Below are 14,127 nucleotides of genomic sequence, written 5' to 3' on the forward strand. Positions count from 1 at the left end.
CAACAGTCTTTGACCCTTCTGCAGCAGCCTTTGAACGATAATGTTTCACTATTTGTAGCTTTGTCAACAGTCTTTCTCAGTCAGTTGAAGTGCTCCATCAGTATTAGATATGTGGGATATACCCATATATCTAATAATCACATATCTAATAATCAGAGTATCACCACCTTCCCATACAAAACTGAATATAAACCTATATATATCAATTGAATCTCATTATCAGTTCATAATAAAAAACTAATCACTATTTTTTTAAAAAAAAATCTATTACATGTAATTAATTTTATTTCTCTTATGAAATATTATGAAAAGATATTTGCATATACCTCAAACACACCTCTATGCTTTGGTATTCGATTTTCCGTCAAACAACTTCTTTTCAATTTTCAATAAATGGGTCTCCACTGCAAAATATCATGTAGTGACTCATCCTAATCATTTATTGAAAGTTCATATTCAAAGTCATTTGAAGGTTTAAACTTTAGATTAATTATTTTTAATGATCTCAAAATATGTTAATAGATATGTTAATGATTCATGAATAAAGATTTTTCTATCAACTGTTAGTAATAACTAGTTAGTGTAAAATGAGAAGGGTTTGACTATTGGAAGCTCGTTGGATGCAAGTTACAGGAGAAATCTCCATTATAATGAATGTAACAGTTTTTGTAATTCTGGGCTATAATTTTTATTTTTAATTCATGTTTTACCTTAACATCTGAAAAATAATATGTACTTTTACATTAATTAAACAGATAAAAGTTGAAATTACTTGTAATTGCCAGCTTTGTCTGATCCAAGTGTAATTAGATGCACTGTATTTCTTGTTTGGTGGGAGCTTCAACCTCAGTCGCGCCATGCCTCTCGATCTAGCTAGCTTTGTCTCCCCTCTCCTCGGTTGTTCATATATCTGCCTCTGGAACTGGATTTACATATATATAATATATAATGATCATAGACTCAATCAATCTTCACCTAACTATTACCTAACTAGAGTACATAGTGTCTAACTTGTGAGAACTGCGAATTACTGTTTTATGAAATCGTAATGTCCAATAACTTGAAAGAACATGTACAGTAACTTTCTGAAATTATTACCATCTGTAATAATCAAACAAAAGTTGAAGAACACTACGTACTATTTTGTGAACCTGAGTGGGGTAAGATATCAATTATTGAAGTAGGAGATGTCAAATTAATAAAAAGGTGATGTAAGCCCATATAGAATACATCTCATCATTTTAGTCAGAGGTAAATTTTGAAACTTCAAAGATTAAAACTTGGGAATGAAGTTATTGTAACGTAAAAATAAATAAATAAATTATTAGGAAACATATATAGGCCAAACAATCTAAATACACCATATTGGAACATCTCCTTGTGCGGTGAGGCTAGTAGATATTTCGGGGAGGTTGGTGAGACTAATAGATACTACTCCGTTTCTAGTTAAGTGTCGTTTTTCCTATACAAATTGCATAGAAAAACGACACTTAATTAAAGACGGAAGGAGTATTTGTTTGAAAGTGGTAAAAAAGTTTGTGTTAATTTATTATAACTATGGAGAATTTATATAATGTACAATTTCTATATTTTTCGTTTTATTGTCCTTGTTGAAAATATTCCATTGAATTCAATAATCTTATACTCTCTCGGAGTTTCACCTCATGTGTCACGTAATAAAATTTGATTTGGTTCCACGTCAAGTATCGGTTTATGAAATCGGGACATATATAAGCTATTTTTTCTAGTCTTATCCTTATATAAATTTCAATAATTTATTTTTGAATTATAAATAATTGGTAGACACAATTTTTCCAATCATTTATTTTTTATAAAGATTCGCAGCTTTCATTACCGACACTTGATATGGACCGGAGAGAGTATATACGAAGAACAAGATTCAAGTGTTATATACTTATATAGATTTTATTGAGGAATCACATGTAATTATTATTTGTAAATATTTTTTGTATCCAGATAGTGTTTCGATTGCAATGAATCAACCTTTCCTAATCTCTTCCATGGAACTTTTAGCATTTTTGGAAAAAGAAGTTATTAGACTATGGTTTCTAAAAGGTTGAATGTCACACTCAAATAGTCACATTTAACAGAAATTGCATCACCGTGCTCTGTTTCTGGAAAAATTGGATTCGCCTTTTTCAGATGGTCCTAAGCCATATGTAATATGTATGTTTTCTTATACTTGTATCATTTAAAAAAAAAAAAAAAATCCTCCTGGAAATCACATATTTACGGTTCCGTTTTACGATCATACGGAGTGAAAACTTAGAGGGGAAACATGAAAACGCCGACCGTTTTGTGTCATCCTGGATTCATATATAGCCATGCATCTAATCCGTGATGCAGTCGCACCTATTTATAACTAAGTGCTCGATAATTTGACAACACGGTATAATTAAGATGAAAGCAAGCAAGACACAACATATACACGAGTGTCCATAAAACAAAACATACTTGAAACAAATTCCTTAGAATTTTTCATTTTTGATGTTACATTACATAGAAAAGTACACATGAATTTGGCTCAAGCCCCCCACTCCAACTATATGAACTACTAGCAGGACAGGAATCGTTTCGAGACACTGTTACAAAATTGTTACACATTACGCCACCATACGACCACAAAAATTTTGTATAATATCTCTCATAATTCAATGCCCTCATCGATATGTATAACATCTCATCTCATCTGTTGGTTTTGCTTCCTCCTTTGATTTTACTTCTTCCGATGCCTACCGCGATTGACTTTAACAACTCTCCGGGTGGATTTGTCACCGCCACCGGTTGAGCCCAATGAAAAGCTCCCAGTTCCACCCGCATTGAAATCGAGACTACTAGAAGCCTGCAATGGAGATGGGTTTGGGTTCTGATTTTGCTGGCTCCCAAACTGAAACGGATTCGCAAACGGAGCAGCCGGATTTGTGCCTGGAGAGCCGAAGATGAAGTTTGGTGATGGAGTGGAGACTGGCTGTTGACCGAATTCAGGCGGCGGCATTCTGGATGTGGGATTACCCTGGACTGTATCCTCGGCCATGCTATCCTCCATTTGATTATTATTATTATTCGCCGTGGGGGCTGAAGAAGAGAACAGGAACGGAGAGCTATTATTACCGAACACAGGATGTGACGACGAAGAAGCTGCGAAAGTGAACCCAGTGGACGGCGATGGAGAACTGAAAGGGGATGGTTTAGGTGCTTGCAAGCTGGAACTCATGGGACTTGGAACTGTCGAAGGAGCACTAGAAGAGTTTAATCCAAATGCAGTATTGAAACCGAACAAGTTGGTCGAACTGAAAGGATTGGACGATGATAAACCAAACGATGGAGCTGATGTACATGATCCAAGGCCAACACCATTTGCATTTTGAATAGTATCACTCGGAGCAGATTTAGCAGCAAATGGGAAAATACTTGCTGTGCTTGAGATTATAGCTGAAGATGTACTATCACTAGTATTGTCTGAAATTGCTGCCGGCGCAGATCTATTCCAGAAAGTACTTCCTGTAGTTGGCTTAGACAAGAATGTAGCATCAAAAGGACTACTGCTAGTGCTTGTAATTGCTGAAGAAGTAGCACCAAGAAGCTACTTCCTGTACCAGCAGCAGAGCCAAAAGGACTGCCGACTAAAGGATTGCTCATTAGATTGCCAAAGCTTGTCGGCTCCTTGGGCATGGTTTCTGTTGAAACTGTAGCACTACTGAAAGCTAATGGAGCTGAGGGCTTGGTTTCTGTTAAAATTGTGGCACTACTGAAAGCTGATGGAGCTGAGGGCTTGGTTTCTGTTAAAACTGAAGCACTACTGAATGCTAATGGAGTCGAGGGAACCACAGAGGGCCCAAACTTGAAAAGTGGGGAACCACTAACAGAAGGGAATGCAGTTGAGCTAGAAGAAAAGCTGCCATTTACGACATCAGTGCTGACTGGAGGTTGACCAGCAGAAAATGGAGGAATTGAAGAAATGGACCCATTATTTATGCTAGAATTGTTGGAAAATATCCCAGCAGCTGTAAATGATGGAGAAACACCAGAGAGAGGAAGTGTGCTTTCTGATGTCCTAAACAAGAGTGCTTCTTTTGGAATGTTCTTATTCTCCATCTTATCAGATTCAGTTGCTCCGGGTATAGAATCAGTTGCTCCAGTAGAAACAGAAGCAAAGCTGTCAAAAGAAAGTAGATCAGAATAACAGCTTAGGGTTCCTAGCAACACGACGATAAATACGTCTACATTCACTTCAAAAAAAATAAAAATAAAGATCACGCTATCATTCATGTGCTAAAAAAGATTACATACCCGCTTGAGCTGTCAGGTCTCGAGGATGTAACAGCCAATTGAGGAACTACATCAGGAGCTTTAGAGCTGGGGGTAAAAGAAAGAATGGCAGAACTTTGTTCTTTTGGTACGGTATCTTTGTCCCCATTGGCAAAGTTATCAGGAGGCGCATTTGGCTCTTTCACTGAAATGAACCCATCAGAATTCGGAGCCGACTCAGTGACAACCGAGGTAGGATGGATTGTGGCACTAGAGATTGGTTCAGCTGAGAAGGCAAAGCTGACACGCTTTCCAGCAGTAGCAGTCTCCTCTGCAGGATTGTGAACAGCTTTTTGCTTCAAAACAGTAATCGGCATGGTCTCTACTGGTGGGGGAACAAGAGGCTTCTCCGTCAATATGGCTTCACTGGTAATTGCCTTCTTCTCCATTCCCGCAGTTGTGACCCCATTGGAGTGATCATCATCATCCAAAACTAGACGACCCTAAAAAGATCATAAAATCTAAACAGAATAAGAACATATATGTTTGAATAAACTTCAGAACTACAGAGAGATAAAACATGAATATACCTCTTGTGCATTCATCTTGAAAGCATTCTTTTGTGGATGATCACGAGAAACCGGTTTTACGACCCCAGACTCTGCATTTCTGGCAGCAGGCAGAATATCCTTATTTATATCTGTAGTATTCACACCATTAGCAAGGGAGATTGTCTTGCCATGAAGATCTTGATAATTTCTTGGGCCATTATCATCCAAGTTGCTCTTTTCCAAGATGACATCTCGAGTGTCAGACAATGAATTGCTAAGCACACCATCCTTCTTGCCATCATTGAAGGCATTCTTCATAGCATATGCAGAATCTATGTTCTCCAGACTTTTAAGAGGAGGTCCACGAAGCATGGAGGAAGACAACTTATGAGGTGACTTCTCCTTTGGTGAAACCAACTTATCCAGCTGCTCCAATATTCTTGTGGCCATTTCACTGCTTTGTGAGGGAACACGGTTGAAGCTTGTACCAGAACTGTACACACAATTTTCTATATTCGATCTAGAAAGACTATGCTTGGACTCATCCAACGAAACTGGCTTCAGCACAGAAGAAGAGGGGCCAATTTTTCTAGGTAGAGGAAATCCAGAATCTGGTGCACATAAGTTTTTGGCTGGTAGAAGATTAGATTTTTGACGAATTCGGCGCATAGGTCCAGCCGATCCAATATCATTTTCTAAAAATGAATTTCGACGTTTTAAAGCCTGCAATAGAGAGAACAAGGTACAATAAGCAAATATCTTTTCATAGACTACAAAACATGAAGTATAAGATTATTTCGAGCTGGTGTACCCCTCGTTGAGACCCAGAAAGTATCTTCTGCTCCCATACACTTTGAGATGATGATGACGATGGTATGTCTGAACGATCAGCAACATGCCTTGCACTCTGCAAAGTTAACATGAGACAGAAAATTGCTTACAATAAAGCAAACACCATTAACATTGGATAAAGAAACGTCAAAGCAGCAAATAAAATATTTGCGAGTTACTAAACCTTGACGGAAGCAGTTGACTGAACTCTTGCATATGGTGTCCGTGACATACTATAGATTGCCGATCTTCCTCGAGATCTCGGAGTCACAAAACCATTTTCAGCAGTAGCAGGATATCCAGAGGACCTAGGGACAAGCGCCATTATGGGGGATTTTGAAACACTAGGCTGACTACTTAAAAACACAGGTGAATCTTCCCTTGATGCTTGGGAACGTAAACCAAGCATTGATGGAGAAACCTTAGTGCCCATGTAAGCTTTTGCGAGCTCTGCAGGTGACGCAATATCCTCATCAAGAACCTGGAAGCACATAGCCACTAGGAGTGAGAAAAAGGGCATGTATAATAGATTGAGTAAGCATACCAAAAGTGTAGGAAGTATGCAAAACAGAGTATGAAAAATACGAGTATGCCTACTTGCATGTTTGTTGCAGGGTGCGAAGCAAAGCCACTTCCAGCACTATTATTTCTGGCAGCAGTTTTTGGGATTTCCTCCATTCGATCAGAAGGAATAGGGATAAGTTCTGGTCTCTTCTCTTCATTCCCCATTGGTAAATCAACAGTTTTTGAATGCAATAGGGAAGTCAGGCGTTCAATCTCAGATCTGAGGATAAAAAGTATTATATTCACTGTCATTACTTTGAAGGGAACAAAAAACCACCAAATTCAGAAGTCCTGCTTCTATAGCTCTGACATGTCAAGACAAATAGAAATGTTACAGTTTCTGCAGGAACACACCATAAAAATTCTACAAAATTACGATAGTTCATAACCTATGTGAACTTCTACCATGGGAAAAGTCTAAAGAAGTAGCTGTTTTGGACTAACGCCAGTCACGAAAAAATAATAAATAAATAAATACCACGCAAACAAGAACAGCTGGAAGAATTAGTCCAATAACAAGACAGTGAAAGGGCCCCCATGAATTTTCTTTTTTTACGTGCATGAATCTTGCAACTGCAATACTTGCCTGGTAAATGTCTTCTGCCGTAAAATTTTCTCAAGATCGGTAAGTTCTCCATGGTGAGAGCTGGTGGTTGGTCTGTCAGGTCCACTGGTCGGTCCTCCATGCAAGTCACTAGGATCCTTCTTTCCCATAGTTACATAACACAAAATACCAGTCAAGCTTTCAACAGAGGGAAAAGGAAAAGATAATGGATGGTACAATAACAGAGCATTGATGACATGATAATCAATACAACATAGATTCAAGAAGCAAGGAAAAAGAAAAAAATGACACGGAGCCTTGGAGGACTTCTTAAGACAGAAATGATGCATAAGCACTAAACTTACCGAGTGAAGAACAGGTTGATGTACATCATCTCTTGCATCATGGTCCCGCTCTGGTCAAAACAAGAAATCAATTACAATTATGAAGGCAGTGACAATAATATATCTCATAGATAGTGAAATTAAAAAAAAAAAAAAAAACTATCTGTGTAACAATTGATGCCACAAATCATTTAGTAGCAGTACATCATTCACATAAGAAGCTTCATATTATAAGCATCATCCAACTAAAACTATCTGGTACCATGCTTTCCTAAGACCAATGGCTAACTTAAAGCAAATAGTTGATAGCAAATTATCGATCAATACAACCAAATTATCTTCAAACGGTGACTATTCATTTAATTCATACAGAAGTTGCAACGAAGCGCCACAAATTTCTCCCAATTACTGATCAATTATTAAGTAGAGGCGTTACAGGGGGCTTAAACCCCTAACAAGTATTTGACAAAAAAACAACGGCTGCAAACAAACACGAGCAATTCTCCATGAAGAAAACGAACAAATACAAGGAAAAGAAGAACGAAGATGAATCCTAACCTGGCTCAACCAACGGCGTAATGGGAGCGGGGAGACGTTTTCGAACCGAATCGAAGAACCAGTGAGCACTGGAAGTAATGAGCCTCTGAGTCGGATCGACGATTCTGGAGAACCAACTACGACTTACGTTATTGGGTAGAGAGTTTCTTATCGCCGTCGGAGGCCGATCATAAGGTGTCGATTGGTGAGACCTTCGATTCGTTTTCTTCCTAAACTTCCCGAAACCTCCACTTTCAGATTCGTATGCATTTCCGCGGCTACTCGATGGCTGTTCACGCGCCGTCGCCATTCAAGAATTGGGTTTTTTTTTCAGGTTGAGTAGAGGGAGACGATGAAAAGAGGAACAAAATTAGGGTTTTTTTTTCTATTGATACACAGAAATTAAATGAGGAATTTTTTTATTTTGAAAAAAAAAAATATATATATATATATATAAATCGCAACTCGAGATAGATCAGCGCCGTTATTTGATTGAAAATGACGCAGCCGTCAATTGGATTGACTTTATGTTGACTTCAAAACATATGAGTCCTTGTACTTTTTTTTACGTCATTTAAGTCCCTGTTTGTTTAGTTTAGGAAACATTGGGTCCCTATGGAAACGAAAAGCAAAACAATGTCAGCAATAACAAACAGCAATTAGAAGGGCCGTTCATGGAACTGAAGTGGCTCTTCGTCTCACTAGATTCTCCCTCCAAGCACCCAAGTGTGTAAGTGTTCCCAAAATGGATTGTATGATCGTATTAATTGATCAAAATGGATTGATCAGTATTCCCTCCCTCCGTCTCTCAACGTCTGAAAAATTTAACATATTTTGATCTAGATAAAATCGTCTATTTTGAAACAAAATGAGAAGTATAAAAAAACATGTATTGCAAGACGGAGGGAGTAATTTGTATTACCTCATAATCTGATCTTAAGAATCGTCCTCCTGCAAACTTTCAGTAAAGCAACAAATGTGTCAGACCTAATTGAGGTCACATTGTTTTGTTTTTGTAAGTTTCAGAAAGTTTTTGTAACACCATCAATCCATCATCATGCATGCTGGTGGAAAAATCCGGTCATTTTGGTTGTTCAGGTTAGTTTTTGAAGATTTGCATAAAACTGGAATATATCCATGGGATTACTTTTTATCAGCTAGGTAACAACAAGTTCAACCTTATGAAGGAATACGTCAAGACACTTCAAAAAAACAACTCAGTCGAGATCCAGCTCGAAGAAAATGGATCCAAAGCAGGAATGAAGAAACTTCTTCCCTAAGTTACCGTTTCTTTCACAAACAGATTAAAGAGACTTAACTCAGACAAGTCAGAGTTTTGAGTTTCCCGAAGGTATTTGATAGTTTCACTATTACTTGTTACTCAAGTCAGTGTAGAATGATGGTTGTCTGTAATGGACCTGAGAACTTGCTTACAAATGTAAACTTATTTGGGCAGTAGTTTTTATAGTTTTACCATGTGGGCAGAATAAGTGAATTCTAGTTTCTCATTCGATTTCTCGTCATCAAGAATCTATATTGGTTCCCAGAACAAGTAATTCGATTATAGTTTACAGGGATATGAACGAGGCTGTAATTTTCAAGAGATTAAGATTTGAATGAATTCAACAAAAAAATTCAACTGCTGCTGTTTCTTTTACTATTCATTCATTCATCTATACAAAGTTATATAAGTAAATAATTTCCGAAACGTTGAGATTCACTCGCTCACTCACCACAGCTAAGGGGGCGAATTAATTAAAGTTTCAATGCTTCTCTAAAGCTCATGCTGAAACTATGTTCTAACCCTTTGATAGCAGCACCACCAACTATAGTTCCTTTCTGCATCATCGCCACAAACTCGTTGTAGTCTATTCGCCCATCCTGCCAAATTCACATATAGTAGCACGCAATTTAGTATATAAAACACAGCAATTCTTCTTCTAATAACTAAATCTCTGAGTGTGAGTGAAAGTTATAACTTACATTATCTTGATCAACTTCTTGAATCATCTCTTCAAGACGGATGTCTTCAATGCCAAACTCTTCACAAGCTTGTTGAAGCTCGTCGGGTGTAATATATCCACTTCCGTCCTTATCAAAGTAGGAAAATGCTGCAAACAGATGGTCTTCCCTCTCGATTTTGTTTAAATGCAGTGTTGCAGCTACAAACTCACCATAATCAATTGTTCCACTATTATCTACATCAGCCTGCAATTTCACAGTAATACTATGAATAACCATATATAAGCATCCACATGCATATATATATCATCGACGGATCCAACTTCATTACTTACAGCTTGCATTAGATCATAAATTTCAGACTCTTTCAGATTAGCTCCAACTCTTTTCAAACCAGCCTTAAGTTCTTCAAAAGTTATTTGACCACTGTTATCAGCATCGATCATCTTGAACATCTCTTTCAGGCCAGCTATTTCTTCTTCAGATAAACTCTCTGCAATCACCTGAAATAGAAAATAAAATTATTTACGGCAAAAATAATGTATGTTTATTTAGAGATCTGTCTTTTGATTTCAGGGACTTACTCTAATAGCCATTTTCTTTAGCTTGTTCATGGCTGAAAATTGCTTCAATCGACTCAATACTGCAGAATCAAGAGGCTTGTCAGGAGCGACACCATCTTCTTGTACCCATGGGTGGCCTAACAGGAATTTGAAGCACAAGTTAATTTACAGATGGGAAAAAATTTAATAATCACAAATCAAATATGAAAAAATCAAAATAATTGAAGTTTGCAAAGACTCACATAAGACTTCATGAGCTGTCGGCCTTCTTCTGGGATCCCGAACAAGCATCTTCCTCACCAGATCTTTTGCACTTCCGGAGATATTGGGCCAGGGATCTGATGAAAAGTCAAGATCACCATGGAGAACCTGTTCAAATATGCCTTGCTCCGATTCTTGATGATCATGGCAAAGGAAAAGGTGGTATTAAATATCTTTACATTGTGAATATCTGCAAGTGTTGAACCTTAGCAATTAGGGAACAAAATACTGACCAGCCCAAAAAGGAGGCACTCCACTTAAAAGAATGTAAAGGATGACTCCTGCACTCCACACATCTGCCTCCGGACCATAATGCTTTCGGAGAATTTCTGGAGCAACATAGTAAGGGCTGCCGACAACATCAGTAAATTTTTCACCTGGAAGAGGAAAGGATAAATCAAACACAAATAATCCATAGTTTCAGAAGCATCTTCAAGTCATACAAATATTGAGATTGCCAAATTGTGAAAGTCGTAAGAAGAACTAAGATTCTCTTTTCATACTACTTATGGATGATCAGCACTATGGAAGAATCTCCCAAATCCTAATACTTTTAAGTAAGAAACTTAAGAATTTTAGCTCATTTATTATCATGATAATTTCAGGAGAATAAACCCAGGACTTTCTTATTTCTAGAGGCTGGAAAGCGAAGCCATCAGTAGCATACTGGAAAATGGATAACAACCAGTTTTTCTAATGAAAGATATCACAATGTAATACAAATGCAGATGCTGAATCGACAAACAAACAAAAAGTTTACTAAGGTCATGATTGGTCCATGCAAAATATGACTTGATTGTGCTAATGAGAATGCACATTTATGTTCCAAAAAGATATAACAACAAGCAATCATATACCTGGTTTAAAGAATACTGATAATCCAAAGTCAATTGTCTTAAGAAGAGAATCCTCTCGCTCATCAACAAAAAGAAAATTTTCTGGTTTAAGGTCTCGATGCATCACTCCTAGAGAATGGCAAGCTTCCACAACACCAACTATAGTCCTTGTAAGCTCAGCCGCCTTTCTTTCAGTAAAATGCCCTCGTTGAATAATCCTATCGAAAAGCTCTCCACCAGCACACAACTCCATAACTACATGGACTGCCATTGGATCCTCATAAGCACCTTTGATCGAAATAACATTCGGATGCCCAGCCAAGTGGTGCATAATCTGAATCTCTCTCCTCACATCCTCAACATCATCATCAGTGAGCAATTTCCTCTTGGCAATAGATTTGCAAGCGTATTTGTTTCCAGTCGCCTTCTCGATGCATAGAAATGTTGTCCCGAATTGCCCTTGTCCTAATTTCTTACCCAAAACGTAAAATTCCTTGAAATTCTCAGTTTTTCTTTGTAAGACATCAGCTTTAAGCCCTGCACTAGGTACCCTCTTCATGTAAATATGCTTCTTGGCTTTATCTGAAGGCCTTTCCGGTTTAACTTCCGGTTTAGTCTCCGGTTTAGCTTCTTCTGCTCTAGTTTCCAGCTTAGGCATTGTTATCTGTTCCGGTGGTTTGTTCTGAACAACCGGAACCGGAGATTCGGGCTCATTATTAGATGCTACCTCACTTGCATTATCCCCATTGCCATTGGAAACTGAGCCCTCATCGGGTAATCTAGACCTCCACACAACAGCAGAAACAGATTGAAAGATTCCATTTTTAGCAATGCTTGGTCCTACACAAGTATTCCCCATATCGAAACTGAATCACTCGAAACCAAATTCCTTCAACATCAAACTCTAAACCCCAATAATTGGTGTAGTCAACAGATCTAATCTTCAGGACTTTGACAAAAAAAAAGTATACTAAAACCACAATAGTTCACTTAATAGCTATCGCATATCTACACAACAAGCATCAAAAACCATCTATTACCCCGCACAAACTACAACTAACACTAAGATGTACTAATAAGTAAACAATCAAGTAACAATGAAATCAAAGCAACCAATTCAGAGTTGAACACTTACAGGTGTCAACTAGTGTAAAGTGGAAGATAAAAAACTCAAATTTATGAAGACCCAATTGAAAAGAGAAGATCTTGGCAAAAACCAGAGATGGGTATTGGTGAAGTAGGTCGGCTGAGAGTTGAATATTGTGCGAGAGAGAGAGAGATAGAAAGGGAAGTGGTGAAAGTATGGGAATTTTATACTACAAATTTAATAATGAGACAAAGGTACCTTTGTGTTGTCCTGTGTTTTTGGACAATGGTCCTTTTTAGGATACACAGAGAGATGTGAGAAAGGAAACTGGAAAACGCGTTTGTTTGGTGAGAATGGATTTGGCCGGAGTTAATCTCGGTTTGATTGATTGGTCTTGTTTTTAGTAAGCTTTGGTCCACTCTTTTTCTTTTTAACTTCACCAACAAGGTCCAAACCCCATAAGTGTTAGTATTAGGTTGGGAATTCGGATTAGTTTTCGATCCAATCGATGTTTGGTAGTCTGTGAAAGGTAAAAAGTGTGTGATAGAAATTGATTAGGTCAACCGAATGAGTCTATTTTGATTCAGTTTAACCGGTTTTTATTGATTATTGTATGTTTTTGAATTTTTTTTGACCAAAAATCACGGTCCGATTGAAACCTCCAAAACAAATAAGGAAAATAGGAGACGTAGCTATTTAAATTCTCTCTTGGAGAGGGGGTTTTAAGAGTGTCTCTAAAAAATATGTTGTATATATACCCAGTGAACAAAGAAATATATGTAGGAGAGATAATTAGGATTTTTAGATATGATAATTGCATCGGAATAATTAAGGATTCTTTATGCATCAATCTTTTAAGGTATAATTCTAATTACTAATCTTATTTTGGAGGTCCATGAAGTCCATCTATAAGCATCATTTATTTTCGAGATTATGTTGCTGCCTTTGGCTCGTCCGGACGAGCTTGTCCGGCCTGCTTCGGTCAGCGGATTTTTCCGACTACAGTTTCCTTCTAAAAAATAAGTTCAGTTATAAACGAACCGATCATTGATCAAAAAAATTTAGTTTGATTTCGATCCATCTGATTCAAATGTGAGCTTGTAAAACGAAGTCGGCTTGGTCAAAAGATTTTGATTTTCTTTGTCGGAGATTAAACATCACTCTAAACTTATGTGGTCAGCTTAAAAAAAATACAAGGCCTATAATCTGAAGGCCCAAAATGTTTAAAAGCCAACACAAACTGAGGCCCATTTACCTTTATTTGAGGCCCATATTTGAATACCAGATTAAGCGTAGATATTCATGAGGGTCCAAGTTGTAATCCGTTTCGACTTTCAGGAATCAACAACAAAAACAGCCTTAAAATCCCTTCCTTCAGGAACTTGGATTCAGCGTTCTTATGTTCTAGAATGGTTTTTATCTCTAGCAACATCCGGATAAGTGCTGACAGAACTTGATCCCAGAGCGTAAGATCGGTGGGAACTTTGCTCCGACGTTCTCGCTTTTGGTTATTGATAAATTTATATAAACAATTTGATCCTTATTAAAATATGTTTATTGTGTTATGCAGTCCTCCATGTTTTATTATTTTTTACTTCAAAGTTTTATAATGTTGTTTTAATCTAATAATAGGAACTTTCGTTCTTTTACGTTTTTATCATTCTACGTTTCATCTACATCTCTCGTCCGTTTGTAGATAGGAATTTGATGTAGATAGGAATTTGATTTTGACTAGTTCGAAAACAATCCTCTTTATGTTTAAAAACAAGAAAGAATTA

General features: G+C 37.4%; 2 protein-coding genes across 3 annotated transcripts; both read right to left on the reverse strand.

Annotated features, from left to right (window-relative positions):
* Positions 1–2,737: 2,737 nt before the first annotated feature.
* On the reverse strand, positions 2,738–7,950 carry LOC139885146 (nuclear pore complex protein NUP1-like). Its single transcript, XM_071869091.1, has 9 exons — positions 7,662–7,950; positions 6,802–7,174; positions 6,249–6,435; positions 5,836–6,132; positions 5,632–5,727; positions 4,860–5,543; positions 4,312–4,772; positions 3,618–4,177; positions 2,738–3,522 (listed from the first exon to the last, which is right to left on the reverse strand). The coding sequence occupies exons 1-9, from the start codon at positions 7,948–7,950 to the stop codon at positions 2,738–2,740; spliced, it is 3,732 nt and encodes a 1,243-aa protein (XP_071725192.1).
* Positions 7,951–9,395: 1,445 nt separating this feature from the next.
* On the reverse strand, positions 9,396–12,121 carry LOC139885155 (calcium-dependent protein kinase 1-like). 2 transcript variants are annotated; one of them, XM_071869100.1, is made up of 8 exons: positions 11,867–12,121; positions 11,284–11,833; positions 10,660–10,803; positions 10,408–10,560; positions 10,187–10,302; positions 9,938–10,105; positions 9,624–9,848; positions 9,396–9,521 (listed from the first exon to the last, which is right to left on the reverse strand). In XM_071869100.1, exons 1-8 carry the CDS (start codon positions 12,119–12,121, stop codon positions 9,396–9,398), a joined length of 1,737 nt encoding a protein of 578 aa, XP_071725201.1. The 2 variants fall into 2 exon arrangements, with proteins under 2 accessions (XP_071725201.1, XP_071725200.1); XM_071869099.1 differs by having other exon boundaries at positions 11,284–12,121.
* Between the last annotated feature and the right edge of the window lie 2,006 nt (positions 12,122–14,127).

This window comes from Rutidosis leptorrhynchoides, unplaced genomic scaffold, assembly GCF_046630445.1.
Source record: "Rutidosis leptorrhynchoides isolate AG116_Rl617_1_P2 unplaced genomic scaffold, CSIRO_AGI_Rlap_v1 contig83, whole genome shotgun sequence".
NCBI lineage: Eukaryota > Viridiplantae > Streptophyta > Magnoliopsida > Asterales > Asteraceae > Rutidosis > Rutidosis leptorrhynchoides.